Source organism: Salvelinus fontinalis, chromosome 6 (assembly GCF_029448725.1).
Source record: "Salvelinus fontinalis isolate EN_2023a chromosome 6, ASM2944872v1, whole genome shotgun sequence".
Lineage (NCBI taxonomy): Eukaryota > Metazoa > Chordata > Actinopteri > Salmoniformes > Salmonidae > Salvelinus > Salvelinus fontinalis.
In genome coordinates this window covers 47532611-47553922 of record NC_074670.1, presented here as the reverse complement: position 1 = coordinate 47553922, position 21312 = coordinate 47532611, and the positions used below count along the sequence as shown (strand labels likewise).

Genomic DNA, 21312 nt, shown 5'->3' with positions numbered 1-21312 from the left:
AGTCAGTCACAAATTCTTATTTTCAATGACGGCCTAGAAACAGTGGGTTAACTGCCTTGTTCAGGGGCAGAACAACAGATTTTTACCTTGTCAGCTTGGGGATTCGATTTAGCAACCTTTCGGTTACTGGCCCAACGCTCTAACCACCATCTACCTGCCACCCAAAATCATGTCCAATCAATTGAATTTACCACAGGTGGACTCCAGTCAAGTTGTAGAAACATCTCAAGGATGATCAATGGAAACATGATGCACCTGAGTTCAATTTCAAGTCTCATAGCAAAGGGTCTGAATGCTTATGTAAATAAATGTTTTTATTGTGTGCATATTGATAAGAAAATATGTTATAATCCATTTTAGAATTACGAGTTACGTTACATTTTAGAATGTAACGTAACAAAATTTGGAATAAGGGAAGGGGTCGGAACACTTTTTGAGTGCACTGTAGTTTCAGAACTTTTGTTAAACAGCACAGTTGAAAAACTGACTTGCCTAATCAAATAAAGGTTAAATATTAGTTGTTTTTTAATACAAAAAATATATGGGAAACAGAAATCAAAACTGCATAGTCTTCAGAGATTGATGGGAGAGGTTGAGGGTAGTTGAACGATGGGACTAAAAACAAACTAAATATAACTATTGTAAAATATTCTCTCTGTAAAATGTATGTAATATGTATAAGCTGTAAGTAGAAGCCTAAGTGTTGTTGTCCATTAGTTTACTCCATTAAGGGGAGGGATGGTAGGGCGAGGTTAAAATAATAAAGAAAGAAATATAAAAATATATATATACCACTGCGCCACTCGGGAGGCCCTATATATATATGTATATTTACAAAAGATATATATGGGGGATTGTAAATTATGCAGACAATTACATTGATGGAAGCCACAATCTATCTGCAATATTAAAGCTGATCTACACCCTATTCCTTGAATACACACCAGGGGAACACCAAAACACCTCTGGAAAGCACAGAAACGAGAGGAGCAGACCAATACACACACACACACACACACACACACACTCAGACACACACACTCAGACAGACACACTCAGACAGACACACTCAGACAGACACACTCAGACAGGCACACTCAGACAGACACACACAGACAGACACACACAGACAGACACACACAGACAATTACCACAGCTTTTGGGTATGTGGCCGAGTGCGTCATCGCGTGTGTTGGCTGTTTCAGCACTAATGTTTAAACAGTGGGGAGGCGATCATATGCATGTGCATGCAGAATGTAGCTTACTGTAAACAGCCATGTCATAACAGCCTTACACCACAAGATGACAGCAGTGATTAGCAGTGTACTGGGAAGGGCAGGGCACCGGTCCACAGTCGTTAATGGAGACCCTTGTAGAACGGTAGAAAATGAGAACGCCAACTGTATATTTCAACTAACCATAGGTGTAGTAGGCTACCTCTGTAGGTAGTGATGCGTTGCGGATGTCTTCGTCGGTGACAAACTGGTCGACGTACAGCTGGGCCTTCGAGGCCTTGAGGAAGGCCATGAACCGAGCGGTGAACGAAGCCACAAAGATAGACAACATGCCGAAGTCTAACACATTCCACAGGTGCATCACATACTCTCTAGGACCGTCCACCCAGATCTCCTTGACCTCCGACCAGATCATACCTGAGGGAGAGAGAGGGAGAGGGAGAGAGAGAACACACATTAACATAACACATACTTCCAAGAGATCATATCGGGTGGGTACACAGTCGTTTTAAATCTACACTATCGTTCAAAAGTTCCTTGTTTTTGAAAGAAAAGCAATTTTTTTTGCCCATTAAAATAACATAAAATTGATCAGAAATACAGTGTAGACATTGCTAATTGTGTAAATGACTATTGTAGCAGATTTTTTATGGAATATCTACATAGGCCCACTATCAGCAACCATCACTCCTGTGTTCCAATGGCACGTTGTGTTAGCTAATCCAAGTTTATCATTTTAAAAGACTAATTGATCATTATTATACCCTTTTGCAATAATGTTAGCACAGCTGAAAACTGTTGTGCTGATTAAAGAAGCAATAAAACTGGCCTTCTTTAGGCTAGTTGAGTATCTGGCGCATCAGCATTTGTGGGTGCGATTACAGGCTCAAAATGTCTTTCTTCTGAAACTCATCAGTCTATTCTTGTTCTGAGAAATGAAGGCTATTACATGCGACAAATTGCCAAGAAACTGAAGATCTCGTACAACGCTGTGTACTACTCCCTTCACAGAACAGCGCAAACTGGCTCTAACCAGAATAGAAAGAGCAGTGGGAAGCCCCGGTGCACAACTGGGCAAGAGGACAAGTACATTAGAGTGTCTAGTTTGAGAAAAAGACGCCTCACAAGTCCTCAACTGGCAGCTTCATTAAACAGTACCCGCAAAACACCAGTCTCAACGTCAACAGTGAAGAGGCAACTCCGGGATGCTGGCCTTCTAGGCAGAGTTCCTCTGTCCAGTGTCTGTGTTCCTTTGCCCATCTTAATCTTACATTTTTATTGGCCAGTCTGAGATATGGTTTATCTTTGCAACTCTGCCTAGAAGGCCAGCATCCCGGAGTCGCCTCTTCTTTGGGCCTCTGTACGCCTATGTAGATATTCCATTAAAAATCAGCCGTTTCCAGCTGCAATAGTCATTTACAACATTAACAATGTCTACACTGTATTTCTGATCAATTTGATGTTATTTTAATGGGCAGAAAATGTGCTTTTCGTTCAAAAACAAGGACATTTATAAGTGACCCCAAACCTTTGAACTGTAGTTTACATTAGGAGACCAACAAACACATAAACATCACTACAGTATCACACGCACACAGACACACCTGTGTATCTCCACAGCCAAAACAGGGAGAAAATAACTTATTGAAAAGCTTCTCTAATCAGTATCATCGCTGTGCCACAATTACAGGAGCTTCAAAGAATGGCCACAGAATTAAAATTACCAATATCTCCCTCAGGTGGCACCATACACACCTCTCACACACTCTAAACAACTCACGCACACTCTAAGCAGCTCACACACACACTAAGCAGCTCACACACACTCTATGGCTGAAATTGGTTTTGTTATTTGTTATTACGTTATTGTATTTGGATACCCATTAGCTGTTGCAAAGCAGCTGCTACTTCCTGGGAGCCACACAAAACATAGAACATGACATAATACAAAACATTAATAGACAAGGAGAGCTCAAGAACAGAACTACTCTTGGTGGGAAGATAATGCTGCCATTACTAGAAACCAGGGTTGGGTAGGTTACTTTCTAAATGTAATCTGTTACAGTTACCGTATAGTTACCTGTCCAAAATTGTAATCAGTAATGTAACTGTGGGATTACTCAAAAAGTAACATAATCTGATTACTTTCAGATACTTTTGGATTACTTTAACCTTAAGAGGCATTAGAAGAAGAGAAAAAGGATTTGGTGTGGAACGTATTTGGTGTGTCATCATAGTTGTCTTTGACATGTGGACAGACTCAATCCGGTGGAACAAATTTAAACTTGCGCCTTTTTTCAATGTTGAATTGAATGTCATTGAGAAAACAGAAAGGTGCCAATGTATTTGTTTCACAAACATCCTTTCTGAATTTAAAAGTAATACACATTTTTCAAAAGTATCTGTAATCTGAATGCAACATTTTTGCTGGTAATGTAACTGATTACAGTTACAGTTTTTTTGTCATCAGTAACTGATGACAGGCAATCAGGTATTACCCATCCCTACTGGAAACACACACACAAATGATACTGCTACGTTAAGAGGTACGAGAGAAAGCGTGAGGAGGCGGAGAAACCAGCTGATGTTTTTATTGTGATTGATCTTATGGCTCTAAGTGTATACAGTTGAAGTCGGAAGTTTTCATACTGTACACTTAGGTTGGAGTCATTAAAACTCGTTTTTCAACCACTCCACAAATTTCTTGTTAACAAACTATAGTTCTGGCAAGTCGGTTAGGACATCTACTTTGTGCATGACACAAGTCATTTTCCTCAAAATTGTTAAAAGACAGATTATTTCACTTATAATTCACTGTATCACAATTCCAATGGGTCAGAACTTTGCATACACTAAGTTGACTGTGCCTTTAAACAGCTTGGAAAATTCCAGAAAATGATGTAATTGCTTTAGAAGCTTCTGATAGGCTAATTGACATAATTTGAGTCAATTGGAATTGTACCTGTGGATGTATTTCAAGGCCTACCTTCAAACTCAGTGCCTCTTTGCTTGACATCATGGGAAAATGAAAAGAAATCAGCTAAGACCTGACAAAAAATAATTGTAGACCTTCACAAGTCTGGTTCATCCTTGGGAGCAATTTCCAAACGCCTGAAGGTACCATGTTCATCTGTACAAACAATAGTATGCAAGTATAAACACCATGGGACCACGCAGCCGCCATACCGCTCAGGAAGGAGACGCGTTCTGTCTCCTAGAGATAAACGTACTTTGGTGAAAAAAGTGCAAATCAATCACAGAACAACAGCAAAGGACCTTGTGAAGATGCTGGAGGAAACAGGTACAAAAGTATCTATATCCGCAGTAAAATGAGTCCTATATCGACAATACCCGAAAGGCTGCTCAGCAAAGAAGAAGCCACTATCCAAAACCGCCATAAAAAAGCCAGACTATGGTTTGCAACTGAATATGGGGACAAAGATCGTGCTTTTTGGAGAAATTATGAAACAAAAATAGAACTGTTTGGCCATAATGACCATCGTTGTGTTTGGAGGAAAAAGGTGGATGCTTGCAAGCTGAAGAACACCATCCCAATTATTTCACTTATAGTACGCAAGTATAAACACCATGGGACCACGCAGCCGTCATACCACTCAGGAAGGAGACACGTTCTGTCTCCTAGAGATGAACGTACTTTGGTGCGAAAAGTAAAAATCAATACCAGAACAACAGCAAAAGACCAGAGAAATGTCCTCTGGTCTGATGAAACCAAAATAGAACTGTTTGGCCATAATGACCATCGTTATGTTTGGAAGAAAAAGGGGGATGCTTGCAAGCCGAAGAACACCATCCCAACCGTGAAGAACGGGGGGGGGGCAGCATCATGTTGTGGGGGTGCTTTGCTGCAGGAGGGACTGGTGCACTTCACAAACTAGATGGCATCATGAGGTAGGAAAATTATGTGGATATATTCAAGCAACATCTCAAAACATCAGTCAGGGAGTTAAAGCTTGGTTGCAAATGGGTCTTCCAAATGGACAATGACCCCAAGCATACCTCCAAAGTTGTGAAAAAATGGCTTAAGGACAACAAAGTCAAGGTATTGAAGTGGCCATCACAAAGCCCTGACTTCAATCCTATAGAAAATTTGTGGGCAGAACTGAAAAAGTGTGTGCAAGCATGGAGGCCTACAACCCTGACTCAGTTACACCAGCTCTGTCAGGAGGAATGGGCCAAAAATTCACCCAACTTATTGTGGGAAGCTTATGGAAGGCTACCTGAAACGTTTGACCCAAGGTAAACAATTTAAAGGCAATGCTACCAAATACTAATTGAGTGTATGTAAACTTCTGACCCACTGGGAATGCGATGAAATAAATAAAAGATGAAATAAATAATTCTCTCTACTATTATTCTGTCATTTCACATTCTTAAAATAAATTGGTGATCCAAACTGAACTAAAACGGGATTTTTACTAGGATTAAATGTCAGGAATTGTGAAAAACTGAGTTTAAATGTATTTTGCTAAGGTGTATGTCAACTTCCGACATCAACTGCATGTGTGTGATTAATCCCCCCTCCCCCAGCTCTTTTTATTTGTCTATTTCTTCCTTTCTTTTTTGCTTTCTTTCTCTCCATCCACCATTCTTTCTGTCCTTGTTCCTTTCTTTCTCTCTTAATCCATTCCTTTCATTCTTCCTCAAATCAAATTGTATTGGTCACATACACATATTTAGCAGATGTTATTGCGAAATTCTTGTGTTCCTAACTCCAACAGTGTAGTAGTATCTAACAGTTCACAACTGTACACACAAATCTAAAAGTAAAACAATGGAATTCTCATTCTGTCCTTCTTTCAACCTCTTTCTCCCCCTCTCTACATTCATCTGTCTTTCCCTTCCGCCCCTCTCTCTCTTTCCCTCCCGCCCCCCTCCCCTTCTCCCTCTCTCCTACTCACCCAGCACGCATTTCATGATGAGCATTTCGGTCCAGGAGAACTGAGTGGTCTTGACCCGGAACACCTGGCGAGGGTGGTCAGTGATGGTCTCGTTGGGCAGATTCCTGACCCCCTCGAAGCGGTCTGAGGCGTTGATGACCAGCAGGCCCAGGAAGAGGGTGAAGGACACGGCGTGGGCCACAAACTTCATGAAGGGACTTCTCAGGATCTGACCCAGCTGGACAAAGACAAAAAAAACACTCTGCCTCGTTACTTGCACCAACACTTGCCCTTCTCTTTTCTTACTTGCACTTTGCCTTCGGTGATTGAGGAAAGGTTTAACTTGTTATGAATGTGGATATGTGGTTGACTTACCTAGCAAACACAAGATGATTGGTCTGGATAAGAGCATCTGCTTAAATGACTCAAATGTAAATGTAGTACCATGGTAAACGTGTATATGGTATTGAAAATACATTCCCCTTATGAAGTCTGTAAAAGTAAACAGTATCCCTGTCAGGAGGAGTATTAAACTAGATGGAACTGGGAAACACGGAACTGGTCTACCCTATGGTCAGGAACCAGAGGCAAAAATAGAGACGAAACAAGACATACACAAAGCAACCGTATTACTTCATAACTATCAGCTAGCTATTTGTAAATCATAATAATGTAGCTAACCAGATATTTTAACAAGCAAAAGTGACCTAAAACTAATAGTATGCAAGATAGATGTCAATTCTTCATGGGTAGCAAACTAACAAATCTTTGTGGCTATCTGGCTAGCTAACAGTACTAGTAGCTAGCCAGTTAGCCCTATTGACTTATTATTGGTTTGCGATCTACAGTACGTACAGTTGAAGTCGGAAGTTTACATACACCTTAGCCAAATACATTTAAACTCAGTTTTTCACAATTCCTGACATTTAATCCTAGTAAAAACTCCCTGTCTTAGGTCAGTTAGGATCATGTCAGAATAATAGTAGAGAGAATGATTTATTTCAGCTTTTATTTCCATCACATTCCCAGTGGGTCAGAGGTTTACATACACTCAATTAGTATTTGGTAGCATTGCCTTTAAATGGTTTAACTTGGGTCAAACATTTCAGTTAGCCTTCCACAAGCTTATGTATGCTTGGGGTCATTGTCCATTTGGAAGACCCATTTGCAACCAAGCTTTAACTTCCTGACTGATGTCTTGAGACGTTGCTTCAATATATCCACATAATTTTCCTACCTCATGATGCCATCTAGTTTGTGAAGTGCACCAGTCCCTCCTGCAGCAAAGCATCCCCACAACATGATGCTGCCACCCCCGTGCTTCACGGTTGGGATGGTGTTCTTCGGCTTGCAAGCCACCCCCTTTTTCCTCCAAACATAACGATGGTCATTATGGCCAAACAGTTATATTTTGGTTTCATCAGACCCGAGGACATTTCTCTGGTCTTTTGCTGTTGTTCTGGTATTGATTTGCACTTTTCGCACCAAAGTACGTTCATCTCTAGGAGACAGAACGTGTCTCCTTCCTGAGTGGTATGACGGCTGCGTGGTCCCATGGTGTTTATACTTGCGTACTATAAGTGAAATAATCTGTTTGTAAACAATTTTTGGAAAAATGACTTGTGTCATGCACAAAGTAGATGTCCTAACTGACTTGCCAAAACTATAGTTTGTTAACAAGAAATTTGTGGAGTGGTTGAAAAACAAGTTTTAATGACTCCAACCTATGTGTATTTAAACTTCCAACTTCAACTGTAGGCAGGTAAACATGCCAAAATGGACACAGCATGTATTTATTAATGTATCAAGATCGAATATTGTAGTCAGGCAATGTATGAGATGTGACTAGGCAACATTTAATTACGCTTCAGCTGACAAAATGGCCAAAATATATCTATATTTTTTTTTACATGGTTGCGTCATATTCCTTTGCATACTTTCCGTTGAAGCTTGCAATGATGCATGAAACAAAATATGTACTAACGGAGTACTCATTCGAGGAGTGCCCTCCGTGCTCCGTTTCGCATACTTTGATTTGGGCTCATACTCCGACCCTCCCGTGCTCGGAGCCCCGGTAGTAGGCATTACGAGAAACACTCCAGGTTCGTCCAGGGATCAGATCAGTCAGACATTGAGTCAGACTCAATACTCCTGTCAATTGAATAGAACATTTCTCCTATTGGAGTGTAGACAACATCAACATGTGTTATTGACAATTCAGTGAACAATGTCCAGACATCAAAGTGTGTTGCTATGTGTGAAGAACATCCAGTGTCAGTTTCACACACATTATTTATCTCCCCTACATCAGAAGCAGTGAGGAGAGACTCAGTAAGTGAGACAGAGAGAAATAAGAGAGAGAGATGTGAATTTCACAGGGCCTTGTTGTGTATTCTATTTTTTTCAATACTAACCCTGGAGGATCCAGCTATGTCTCAACGGCGATGGGAGGGCTGGAGAGGAGGTGCGTACCTTCACAAACGCATGCAGATCGACACACTGAACATGTGCATTCAATATGCGCTCGAAACGCAGGCGCGCGTATTTGTGAATGTGAACCTTTCACATAAGTACAACCATTGACACGAACACCCACAAAAATATGTAGGAAGGCTGAGAAGGAGGGGGATGAAACAGTATTGGCCAGGTTGTTCTTTGAACAACACACAGCCATCACATTCATTGTGCTGTGTGTGTGCATGTGTGTGTGTCTGCTTATATGTGCCCCTCTGTTTTTAATCAAAGCCATTAGCCAATACAGGTCATTAAAATCAGTCCGATATCAACCAACCGATAGATCAAGGTTGTTGTTCGCCACACACACACCTGATTGATTAGGATTAGATGGCGGTGTGTGTTTTTCCTATCTGTTTTCTTTGGACAAGGACCTGCTACGTCCCAAATTGCAACTTGTTCCCTATATAATTTAGTTCACTACTTTTGACCAGGGCTCACATGGCTCTGGTGAAATGTAGTGCACTATATAGGGAATAGGGTGCCATTTGGGATTTACGCACTGTTTTTCTCAGTAGTTTCAGGGGGGAGAGAGACCCCGCCCCCACCACTCCCTCCCTCCATCCCTCTGTCTGTCTCCCTGTTCGACTACCCCAGTCTCCCCACGTCGCCCTCCCTATTTCCCCCCCTCTCTCTCTCTGTCCTTCTCCCTCAGTCAATTCCTTCTCTCGCCCTCTCTCCCTCATATCTATCCTTTAATTTCTGTCCCCATTCCTCTCCCTCCCCACTTATCTCTTCCTCTTGGCCTGCTCTCTTTAGCTCTTTCCTTTCTGTCTCGTCAGAGGACTTGCCTATGTCAGAGAGGAAGCTGAGATGGGCCTGCCAGTGGAGGTTAAGGTTAGTGTGACCTCTACAGTGTCTGCATGCTGTGGGGGTTAAGGTTAGTGTGATCTCTACAGTATCTGCATGCTGTGAGGGTTAAGGTTAGTGTGACCTCTACAGTATCTGCATGCTGTGAGGGTTAAGGTTAGTGTGACCTCTACAGTATCTGCATGCTGTGGGGGTTAAGGTTAGTGTGACCTCTACAGTATCTGCATGCTGTGGGGGTTAAGGTTAGTGTGACCTCTACAGTATCTGCATGCTGTGGGGGTTAAGGTTAGTGTGACCTCTACAGTATCTGCATGATGTGGGGGTTAAGGTTAGTGTGACCTCTACAGTATCTGCATGCTGTGGGGGTTAAGGTTAGTGTGACCTCTACAGTATCTGCATGCTGTGGGGGTTAAGGTTAGTGTGACCTCTACAGTATCTGCATGCTGTGGGGGTTAAGGTTAGTGTGACCTCTACAGTATCTGCATGCTGTGGGGGTTAAGGTTAGTGTGACCTCTACCGTATCTGCATGCTGTGGGGGTTAAGGTTAGTGTGACCTCTACAGTATCTGCATGCTGTGGGGGTTAAGGTTAGTGTGACTTCAACAGTATCTGCATGCTGTGGGGGTTAAGGTTAGTGTGACCTCTACAGTATCTGCATGCTGTGGGGGTTAAGGTTAGTGTGACCTCTACAGTATCTGCATGCTGTGAGGGTTAAGGTTAGTGTGACCTCTACCGTATCTGCATGCTGTGGGGGTTAAGGTTAGTGTGATCTCTACCGTATCTGCATGCTGTGGGGGTTAAGGTTAGTGTGACCTCTACAGTATCTGCATGCTGTGGGGGTTAAGGTTAGTGTGACCTCTACAGTATCTGCATGCTGTGGGGGTTAAGGTTAGTGTGACCTCTACAGTATCTGCATGCTGTGAGGGTTAAGGTTAGTGTGACCTCTACCGTATCTGCATGCTGTGGGGGTTAAGGTTAGTGTGACCTCTACAGTATCTGCATGCTGTGGGGGTTAAGGTTAGTGTGACCTCTACAGTATCTGCATGCTGTGGGGGTTAAGGTTAGTGTGACCTCTACCGTATCTGCATGCTGTGGGGGTTAAGGTTAGTGTGACCTCTACAGTATCTGCATGCTGTGAGGGTTAAGGTTAGTGTGACCTATACAGTATCTGCATGCCTTGGGGGTTAAGGTTAGTGTGACCTCTACAGTATCTGCATGCTGTGAGGGTTAAGGTTAGTGTGACCTCTACAGTATCTGCATGCTGTGAGGGTTAAAGGTTAGTGTGACCTCTACAGTATCTCCATGCTGTGAGGGTTAAGGTTAGTGTGACCTCTACAGTATCTGCATGCTGTGGGGGTTAAGGTTAGTGTGACCTCTACAGTATCTGCATGCTGTGAGGGTTAAGGTTAGTGTGACCTCTACAGTATCTGCATGCTGTGGGGGTTAAGGTTAGTGTGACCTCTACAGTATCTGCATGCTGTGAGGGTTAAGGTTAGTGTGACCTCTACAGTATCTGCATGCTGTGGGGGTTAAGGTTAGTGTGACCTCTACCGTATCTGCATGCTGTGGGGGTTAAGGTTAGTGTGACCTCTACAGTATCTGCATGCTGTGGGGGTTAAGGTTAGTGTGACCTCTACCGTATCTGCATGCTGTGGGGGTTAAGGTTAGTGTGACCTCTACAGTATCTGCATGCTGTGGGGGTTAAGGTAAGTGTGACCTCTACCGTATCTGCATGCTGTGAGGGTTAAGGTTAGTGTGACTTCAACAGTATCTGCATGCTGTGAGGGTTAAGGTTAGTGTGACCTCTACAGTATCTGCATGCTGTGGGGGTTAAGGTTAGTGTGACCTCTACAGTATCTGCATGCTGTGGGGGTTAAGGTTAGTGTGACCTCTACAGTATCTGCATGCTGTGAGGGTTAAGGTTAGTGTGACCTCTACAGTATCTGCATGCTGTGGGGGTTAAGGTTAGTGTGACCTCTACAGTATCTGCATGCTGTGGGGGTTAAGGTTAGTGTGACCTCTACAGTATCTGCATGCTGTGGGGGTTAAGGTTAGTGTGACCTCTACAGTATCTGCATGCTGTGGGGGTTAAGGTTAGTGTGACCTCTACAGTATCTGCATGCTGTGGGGGTTAAGGTTAGTGTGACCTCTACAGTATCTGCATGCTGTGGGGGTTAAGGTTAGTGTGACCTCTACAGTATCTGCATGCTGTGGGGGTTAAGGTTAGTGTGACCTCTACCGTATCTGCATGCTGTGGGGGTTAAGGTTAGTGTGACCTCTACAGTATCTGCATGCTGTGGGGGTTAAGGTTAGTGTGACTTCAACAGTATCTGCATGCTGTGGGGGTTAAGGTTAGTGTGACCTCTACAGTATCTGCATGCTGTGGGGGTTAAGGTTAGTGTGACCTCTACAGTATCTGCATGCTGTGAGGGTTAAGGTTAGTGTGACCTCTACCGTATCTGCATGCTGTGGGGGTTAAGGTTAGTGTGATCTCTACCGTATCTGCATGCTGTGGGGGTTAAGGTTAGTGTGACCTCTACAGTATCTGCATGCTGTGGGGGTTAAGGTTAGTGTGACCTCTACAGTATCTGCATGCTGTGGGGGTTAAGGTTAGTGTGACCTCTACAGTATCTGCATGCTGTGAGGGTTAAGGTTAGTGTGACCTCTACCGTATCTGCATGCTGTGGGGGTTAAGGTTAGTGTTACCTCTACAGTATCTGCATGCTGTGGGGGTTAAGGTTAGTGTGACCTCTACAGTATCTGCATGCTGTGAGGGTTAAAGGTTAGTGTGACCTCTACCGTATCTGCATGCTGTGGGGGTTAAGGTTAGTGTGACCTCTACAGTATCTGCATGCTGTGGGGGTTAAGGTTAGTGTTACCTCTACAGTATCTGCATGCTGTGGGGGTTAAGGTTAGTGTGACCTCTACAGTATCTGCATGCTGTGAGGGTTAAAGGTTAGTGTGACCTCTACAGTATCTGCATGCTGTGGGGGTTAAGGTTAGTGTGACCTCTACAGTATCTGCATGCTGTGGGGGTTAAGGTTAGTGTGACCTCTACAGTATCTGCATGCTGTGAGGGTTAAGGTTAGTGTGACCTCTACAGTATCTGCATGCTGTGTGGGTTAAATTTAGTGTGACCTCTACAGTATCTGCATGCTGTGAGGGTTAAAGGTTAGTGTGACCTCTACAGTATCTGCATGCTGTGAGGGTTAAGGTTAGTGTGACCTATACAGTATCTGCATGCCTTGGGGGTTAAGGTTAGTGTGACCTCTACAGTATCTGCATGCTGTGAGGGTTAAGGTTAGTGTGACCTCTACAGTATCTGCATGCTGTGAGGGTTAAAGGTTAGTGTGACCTCTACAGTATCTCCATGCTGTGAGGGTTAAGGTTAGTGTGACCTCTACAGTATCTGCATGCTGTGGGGGTTAAGGTTAGTGTGACCTCTACAGTATCTGCATGCTGTGAGGGTTAAGGTTAGTGTGACCTCTACAGTATCTGCATGCTGTGGGGGTTAAGGTTAGTGTGACGTCTACCGTATCTGCATGCTGTGGGGGTTAAGGTTAGTGTGACCTCTACAGTATCTGCATGCTGTGGGGGTTAAGGTTAGTGTGATCTCTACCGTATCTGCATGCTGTGGGGGTTAAGGTTAGTGTGACCTCTACAGTATCTGCATGCTGTGGGGGTTAAGGTTAGTGTGACCTCTACCGTATCTGCATGCTGTGGGGGTTAAGGTTAGTGTGACTTCAACAGTATCTGCATGCTGTGAGGGTTATAGTTAGTGTGACCTCTACAGTATCTGCATGCTGTGAGGGTTAAGGTTAGTGTGACCTCTACAGAATCTGCATGCTGTGAGGGTTAAGGTTAGTGTGACCTCTACAGTATCTGCATGCTGTGGGGGTTAAGGTTAGTGTGACCTCTACAGTATCTGCATGCTATGATGTTTAAGGTTAGTGTGACCTCTACAGTATCTGCATGCTGTGGGGGTTAATGTTAGTGTGACCTCTACAGTATCTGCATGCTGTGGGGGTTAAGGTTAGTGTGACCTCTACAGTATCTGCATGCTGTGGGGGTTAAGGTTAGTGTGACCTCTACAGTATCTGCATGCTGTGAGGGTTAAGGTTAGTGTGACCTCTACAGTATCTGCATGCTGTGGGGGTTAAGGTTAGTGTGACCTCTACAGTATCTGCATGCTGTGAGGGTTAAGGTTAGTGTGATCTCTACAGTATCTGCATGCTGTGGGGGTTAAGGTTAGTGTGACCTCTACAGCATCTGCATGCTGTGGGGGTTAATGTTAGTGTGACCTCTACAGTATCTGCATGCTGTGGGGGTTAAGGTTAGTGTGACCTCTACAGTATCTGCATGCTGTGGGGGTTAAGGTTAGTGTGATCTCTACAGTATCTGCATGCTGTGAGGGTTAAGGTTAGTGTGACCTCTACAGTATCTGCATGCTGTGGGGGTTAAGGTTAGTGTGACCTCTACAGTATCTGCATGCTGTGGGGGTTAAGGTTAGTGTGACCTCTACAGTATCTGCATGCTATGGGGGTTAAGGTTAGTGTGACCTCTACAGTATCTGCATGCTGTGGGGGTTAAGGTTAGTGTGACCTATACAGTATCTGCATGCTGTGGGGGTTAAGGTTAGTGTGACCTCTACAGTATCTGCATGCTGTGGGGGTTAAGGTTAGTGTGACTTCAACAGTATCTGCATGCTGTGGGGGTTAAGGTTAGTGTGACTTCAACAGTATCTGCAAGCTGTGGGGGTTAAGGTTAGTGTGACCTCTACAGTATCTGCAAGCTGTGGTGGTAAATGTTAAATTTCGACAGTTAAGTTCAGGCATTTATTCAGAATGCGGGCAACCTAATCACATTATGATCCCTTAGAGCAGTGGTTCCCAAACTTTTTATAGTCCCGTACCCCTTCAAACATTCAACATCCAGCTGTGTACCTCCTCTAGCACCAGGGTCGGCGCACTCTCAAATGTTGTTTTTTGCCCTCATTGTAAGCCTGCCACACACAAACTATACAATACATTTATTAAACATAAGAATGAGTGTGAGTTTGTCACAACCCGGCTCATGGGAAGTGACAAAGAGCTCTTATAGGACCAGGGCACAAATAATAATATAATAATAATCAATACTCTTGCTCTTTATTTAGCCATCTTACATATAAAACTTTATTTGAATACCTCACCACATGTTAATGAGAAGGGAGTGCTTGAAAGGATGCACATAACTCTGCAATGTTGGGTTGTATTTGAAAGAGTCTCAGTCTTAAATCATTTTCCACACAGTCTGTGCCTGTATTTAGTTTTCATGCTAGTGAGGGCCGAGAATCCCCTCTCACATTGGTACGTAGTTGCAAAGGGCATCAGTGTCTTAACAGCGCCAAGGCAGGATACTCTGAGCGCAGCCCAATCCAGATATCTGGCAGTGGCTTCTGATTAAAGAACATTTTCACAGAACCACTTGCTTATCTTGTTCAGATATCGGTAAGTGGACTGGAGGCAGGGCATGAAATGGATAATGAATCTAGTTGTTTGTGTCATTCATTTCGGGAAAGTACCTGCGTAATTGCGCACCCAACTCACTCAGGTGCTTCGCTATATCACATTTGACATTGTCTGTAAGCTTGAGTTCATTTGCACACAAAAAATCAAACAATGATGGAAAGACCTGTGTGTTGTCCTTGTTAATGCAGACAGAGAATAGCTCCTACTTCTTAATCATAGCCTCAATTTTGTCCCGCATATTGAATATACACTGCTCAAAAAAATAAAGGGAACACTTAAACAACACAATGTAACTCCAAGTCAATCACACTTCTGTGAAATCAAACTGTCCACTTAGGAAGCAACACTGATTGACAATAAATTTCACATGCTGTTGTGCAAATGGAATAGACAAAATGTGGAAATTATAGGCAATTAATTGCACACCCCCAAAAAAGGAATGGTTCTGCAGGTGGTGACCACAGACGACTTCTCAGTTCCTATGCTTCCTGGCTGATGTTTTGGTCACTTTTGAATGCTGGCGGTGCTTTCACTCTAGTGGTAGCATGAGACGGAGTCTACAACCCACACAAGCGGCTCAGGTAGTGCAGTTCATCCAGGATGGCATATCAATGCGACCTGTGGCAAAAAGGTTTGCTGTGTCTGTCAGCGTAGTGTCCAGAGCATGGAGGCGCTACCAGGAGACAGGCCAGTACATCAGAAGACGTGGAGGAGGCCGTAGGAGGGCAACAACCCAGCAGCAGGACCGCTACCTCCGCCTTTGTGCAAGGAGGTGCACTGCCAGCGCCCTGCAAAATGACCTCCAGCAGGCCACAAATGTGCAAAAGTGACCAAAACATCAGCCAGGAAGCATAGGAACTGAGAAGTGGTCTGTGGTCACCACCTGCAGAATCACTCCTGTTTTGGGGGGTGTGTTGCTAATTGCCTATAATTTCCACCTTTTGTCTATTCCATTTGCACAACAGCATGTGAAATTTATTGTCAATCAGTGTTGCTTCCTAAGTGGACAGTTTGATTTCACAGAAGTGTGATTGACTTGGAGTTACATTGTGTTGTTTAAGTGTTCCCTTTATTTTTTTGAGCAGTGTAGTTCCCTGTAATCCTAGATTCAGATCATTCAGGTGAGAAAAACATCCCCCAGATAGGCCGGTCTTATGAGAAACTCGTCATCATGCAAGCGGTCAGACAAGTGAAAATGATGATCAGTAAAGAAAACTTTAAGCTCGTCTCTCAACTTTAAAAAAAAATGTCTCAATACTTTGCCCCCTGATAACCACTGCACTTCTGTATGTGTTAAATCGTTTTATGGTAGCTGCCCATATCATTGCATAGTGCAGAAAATACACAAGAGTTCAGGAGCCTTGCTTTAACAAAATTAACCATTTTCACTGTAGTGTCCTTCAAACGTCTTTCAAGCTGTCAGGAATTCCTTTGGCAGCAAGAGCCTCTCAGTGGATGCTGCAGTGTACCCAAGTGGAACTGCTTGCACGCACGTTACCACCACTATGTCTCCCTGTCATGGATTTTGCACCATCAGAACAGATACCAACACATCTTGACCACCGAAGTCCATTTGATGTCACAAAGCTGTCCAGTACTTTAAAAATATCCTCTTCTGTTGTCCAGGTTTCCAGTGGTTTGCAGAAGAGGATGTCTTCCTTAATTGACCCCCCATAAATGTAACGGACATATACCAGGAGTTGTGCCTGGCCCGCTATGACTGTTGACTTATCCAGCTGTAACGCATGGAATTCTCTGGATCGTATGCGAAGCAGTAATTGTTTCAAAACATCTCCTGCCATGTCACTGATGCATCATGAAACAGTGTTGTTTGATAGAGACATTGTCTGTATAGTTTTTTGTGCATTTTCCCCCAGCATTGTCCCAGCCATATCCGCGGCAGCAGGAAGAATTAAGTCCTCCACAATAGTATAGGGCTTGCCTGTCCTAGTCCCTCGGTAGCTCACCATATAAGACTCTTCTAGCCCCTTCTTATTAATGATATCTGTTGATTTTATACATGTGGCTTATTTTTCAAATTGGCTTGTTTTGTTACTAAATGTCTGCGCAAGAGTGAAGGTTTCATCTAGTTGTGAGATAGTACTTCTGCACATATAACACACTGTGGCTGAGGAAAGGCACTACTCCCAATATAAGTGAACCCCAAATCAATGTAGTTCTCATCATATTTGCCCCTCTTCGATGGTCCAACATCCCTGTCTGTTGTTCGGTGCTTTCCCGGGTAAGGGGGGCAGTAGCTCTTCAGCTGCATCAGATTCACAACTGTCAGTGTCCATGCTAGCTGGGTTAACAACAAATGTAGAATTACTGATGCTAGCATTGGATGTGCTCGTGGAAGCACAACAACTTGTGTCGTCGACAGGTAGAAGGTAGAGCAGGTAGAACAGTAGAGCTGGTATGGACATGGGCCTTACTTTTTTTTATACATACATACATTTTCGAGCAAACGGAATGAGCAGCAGCTACGTTCGGCTACATACGGACCGTTAGTGGAATTCCCGCCAGAGAGTATTGGATGTTAATTATTTGCCTATGCTACCTGTATTTGACATTGTGTTGTTATTTCGCTGAACACTAGATTGTTTAATAACATTTTTGGCAGTGAAACGATGCTAAAAATAAAAAAAATAAAAAACTCACCTAAATGTATAGCCCCGTTGGAAAACATAAATGGACTGTTTGAAAATGAGAATGACATTTTTTTTTACATTTTAATTTAAAAAAATGTGAATCACAATTTAATTTGGCGTACCCGTACCCCAGTTTTGGAATACCTGCCTTAGAGGATCTGTAGTGTTTGTGTGCGTCAGTGGAGGCTGATGAGAGGAGGACGGCTCATAATAATGTCTGGAATGGAGTCAATGGAATGGTACTAACTGTCACGCCCTGATCTGTTTCTTGTGTTTGTCTCCACCCCCCCAGGTGTCACTTATTTTCCACCATGTATTTATCCCTGTGTATCCTGTCTCTCTGTGTAAGTGTATTTATCCCTGTGTATCCTGTCCCTCTGTACCAGTGTATTTATCCCTGTGTATCCTGTCTCTCTGTACCAGTGTATTTATCCCTGTGTATCATGTCTCTCTGTACCAGTGTATTTATCCCTGTGTATCCCGTCTCTCTGTGCCAGTGTATTTATCCCTGTGTATCCTGTCCCTCTGTACCAGTGTATTTATCCCTGTGTATCATGTCTCTCTGTGCCAGTGTATTTATCCCTGTGTATCCTGTCTCTCTGTGCCAGTGTATTTATCCCTGTGTATCCTGTCCCTCTGTACCAGTGTATTTATCCCTGTGTATCCTGTCCCTCTGTACCAGTGTATTTATCCCTGTGTATCCTGTCCCTCTGTATCAGTGTATTTATCCATGTATTGTTTCCTGTCTCTCTGTGCCAGTGTATTTATCCCTGTGTATCCTGTCCCTCTGTACCAGTGTATTTATCCCTGTGTATCATGTCTCTCTGTGCCAGTGTATTTATCCCTGTGTATCCTGTCCCTCTGTACCAGTGTATTTATCCCTGTGTATCCTGTCCCTCTGTACCAGTGTATTTATCCCTGTGTATCATGTCCCTCTGTATCAGTGTATTTATCCATGTATTGTTTCCTGTCTCTCTGTGCCAGTGTATTTATCCCTGTGTATCCTGTCCCTCTGTACCAGTGTATTTATCCCTGTGTATCCTGTCTCTCTGTGCCAGTGTATTTAACCCTGTGTATCCTGTCTCTCTGTATCAGTGTATTTATCCATGTGTTGTTTCCTGTCCCTCTGTACCAGTGTATTTATCCCTGTGTATCCTGTCCCTCTGTACCAGTGTATTTATTCCTGTGTATCCTGTCCCTCTGTACCAGTGTATTTATCCCTGTGTTTCCTGTCTCACTGTACCAGTGTATTTATCCCTGTGTATCCTGTCTCTCTGTGCCAGTTCGTCTTGTATGTTTTCAAGTCAACCAGCGTTTTCCCCGTGCTCCTGCTTTCTATTTTAACCCTTACCTGTTTTCTGGACTCCGTACCTGCCTGCCTGACCATTCTGCCTGCCCTGACCTCGAGCCTGCCTGCCGCTCTGTACCTCCTGTACTCTGAACTGGTTTAGACCTTTTTGCCTGTCCACGACCATTCTCTTGCCAACCCCTCTTTGATTGTTAATAAATATCAAAGACTCCAACCATCTGCCTCCTGTGTCTGCATCTGGGTCTCGCCCTGTGCCTTGACACTAGCGTGGTTTCCACGTGGTTGATACCATTCCATTGACTCCATTCCAGGCATTACTATGCGCTGCCCTCCCCTCAGCAGGCTCCACTGGTGTGCGCGCTTGCGTGTGTATGTACATGCACGTGTGTGTACCTGAAGTGCATAGATGCATTACCTTGCTGCAGGGCATGATCCAGTAGGCAATAGCCAGGAAGGGCAGTCCCACGGTGACCCCTAGCACGGTCCAACACTTGACCCCGATGGACTGCTGCCTCAGACCTGACAGGTTCTCATACCAGATAGTCAGCAGCTGCTGCTGGCAGTTAGGGTGCGCCACAAACTACACACATACATAGAGAGAGGAGAGGAGAGGAGAGGAGAGGAGAGGAGAGGAGAGGAGAGGAGAGGAGAGGAGAGGAGAGGAGAGGAGAGGAGAGGAGAGGAGAGGAGAGAGAGAGAGAGAGAGAGAGAGAGAGAGAGAGAGAGAGAGAGAGATGAAAACACTTACAAACTGGTTACAGGTTACAGCAGTGTGCAAACACACTGTAAAAAAAAAGATTAAAGCTAAACTCTTCTGAAAGTGCTCTCTAAATGGACCTGTTCTCCCTGTCAGCTATTCTCCCTCTGTCTCATCGAGGAACAGTCTGTATTTAAATAGAGATTGTCGTCAGTCTCAATCCACCGTGGACAGACTGAAAAATAGAGGGAGAGGGACAAAGTGAGGGAATGCGATTTGTGAGTGATATCCATCTGTGTGTGTGTGTGTGTGTGTGTGTGTGTGTGTGTGTGTGTGTGTGTGTGTGTGTGTGTGTGTGTGTGTGTGTGTGTGTGTGTGTGTGTGTGTGTGTGTGTGTGTGTGTGTGTGTGTGTGTGTGTCCATCTAAAAGCCAACAGGATCACGTGTGTCTGTGATTTTCAGATTTTCACTGCGTGTGTGTGTGCGTGTGTGCAATTAAACAATGAATAATAATTTGGAGGGTGCTTGTATTTGTCCTGTTACACACCTGTGGATGGACACTTGTACATGTGTGTAATGGAAACATATTTCTTGCATATCCCAACACCCCCTGAGACACCCGCAGATAATGGGGTCACCATTGTCCAGCGTCCACCCCCCGGTCTGTGCATGTGTGTGTGATTTCCAGATTTCCAGTGTTTGTGTGTGTGTGTGTGTGTGTGTGTGTGTGTTCCCTCAACAGGTCACTCAATCAGCACAGACCATCTACTGACATTCAAGGATCATTCATGACTAACCACAGCAAGCACACATACAAATAAAAACACAAACATGCGCTCCATATGCTTGGAAGCACAAGCACACACAAGCACACACACAGGCACATACAGGCACACACACCCAAACACACACATGCACACACACACTACAACTTCAACCCAGCAACAAACAATTCAAATTAAACAGTGTCCCTCGTTCCTCCACCCCCTTGGTGATTGCAACCATCTTCATTGACCCATCATGGGAACCCTGTCACTAGTTTGTATGTCAATATGTCTAAGTCTTTGTGCATCTGTCTGAGAGTGCCCATGCTGTGGGTGTGCGTGTGTGTGTGTTTGTGTGTGTGTGTGCGAGTGCGTGCGTGGGCGCCTGCCTAAGCGAACGTGCGTGTGCGTGTGTGTGTTTCCCCCACTGAGTTTACACAATAGCACTCAAGGCCACCTGGTTGTCATAGCAACCCATCCTCCCCCTCATCTGGCAGGTTGATCAACACACTCAGCTGTGGTCACGCTCCCTGGTTTGGGAAAACATCCCAGGCACTACACTTTACCGTTTCCCTGGAAGCTCACACGCAGGATGGACGTTTCACTATTCAGTTGTAGCCCTGAACTAGCTCACCTGACTCACTTAGTCAAAGGCTTGATGATTAGTTGACAAGTTGAATCAGGTGTGTTAGCGCTGCAATAGAACAGCAGGGGGTCCCCGAGGAGAGGTTTGAGAACCACTGCTCAATGAGTTGAATCAGATTTTTTTGGTCCGGGGCTACAACAATAATGTGTGCTGTTGGGGGTACTCGAGGACCGGAGTTGTGAACCACTGCCTTAGATGATATGCGAGGTAGTATGAACCGTATGGTACTATGTCTCACAATGTTTACATATAGGATGTTCAACCATAAGGTCAGAGAAA

At 44.0% G+C, this 21312-nt stretch overlaps 1 protein-coding gene across 1 annotated transcript in view; it reads right to left on the bottom strand.

The window, feature by feature from the left end:
* LOC129858621 (short transient receptor potential channel 7-like) overlaps nucleotides 1-21312 on the bottom strand; it is a 75541-nt gene that overhangs the window by 34284 nt on the left and 19945 nt on the right. Inside the window, exons 4-6 of the mRNA XM_055927934.1 lie at nucleotides 19342-19506; nucleotides 6155-6371; nucleotides 1419-1652 (exon numbers count right to left, since the gene is read on the bottom strand). Coding sequence (XP_055783909.1) covers nucleotides 1419-1652; nucleotides 6155-6371; nucleotides 19342-19506 — 616 coding nt within the window. The remainder of the gene's footprint in view (nucleotides 1-1418; nucleotides 1653-6154; nucleotides 6372-19341; nucleotides 19507-21312) is intronic.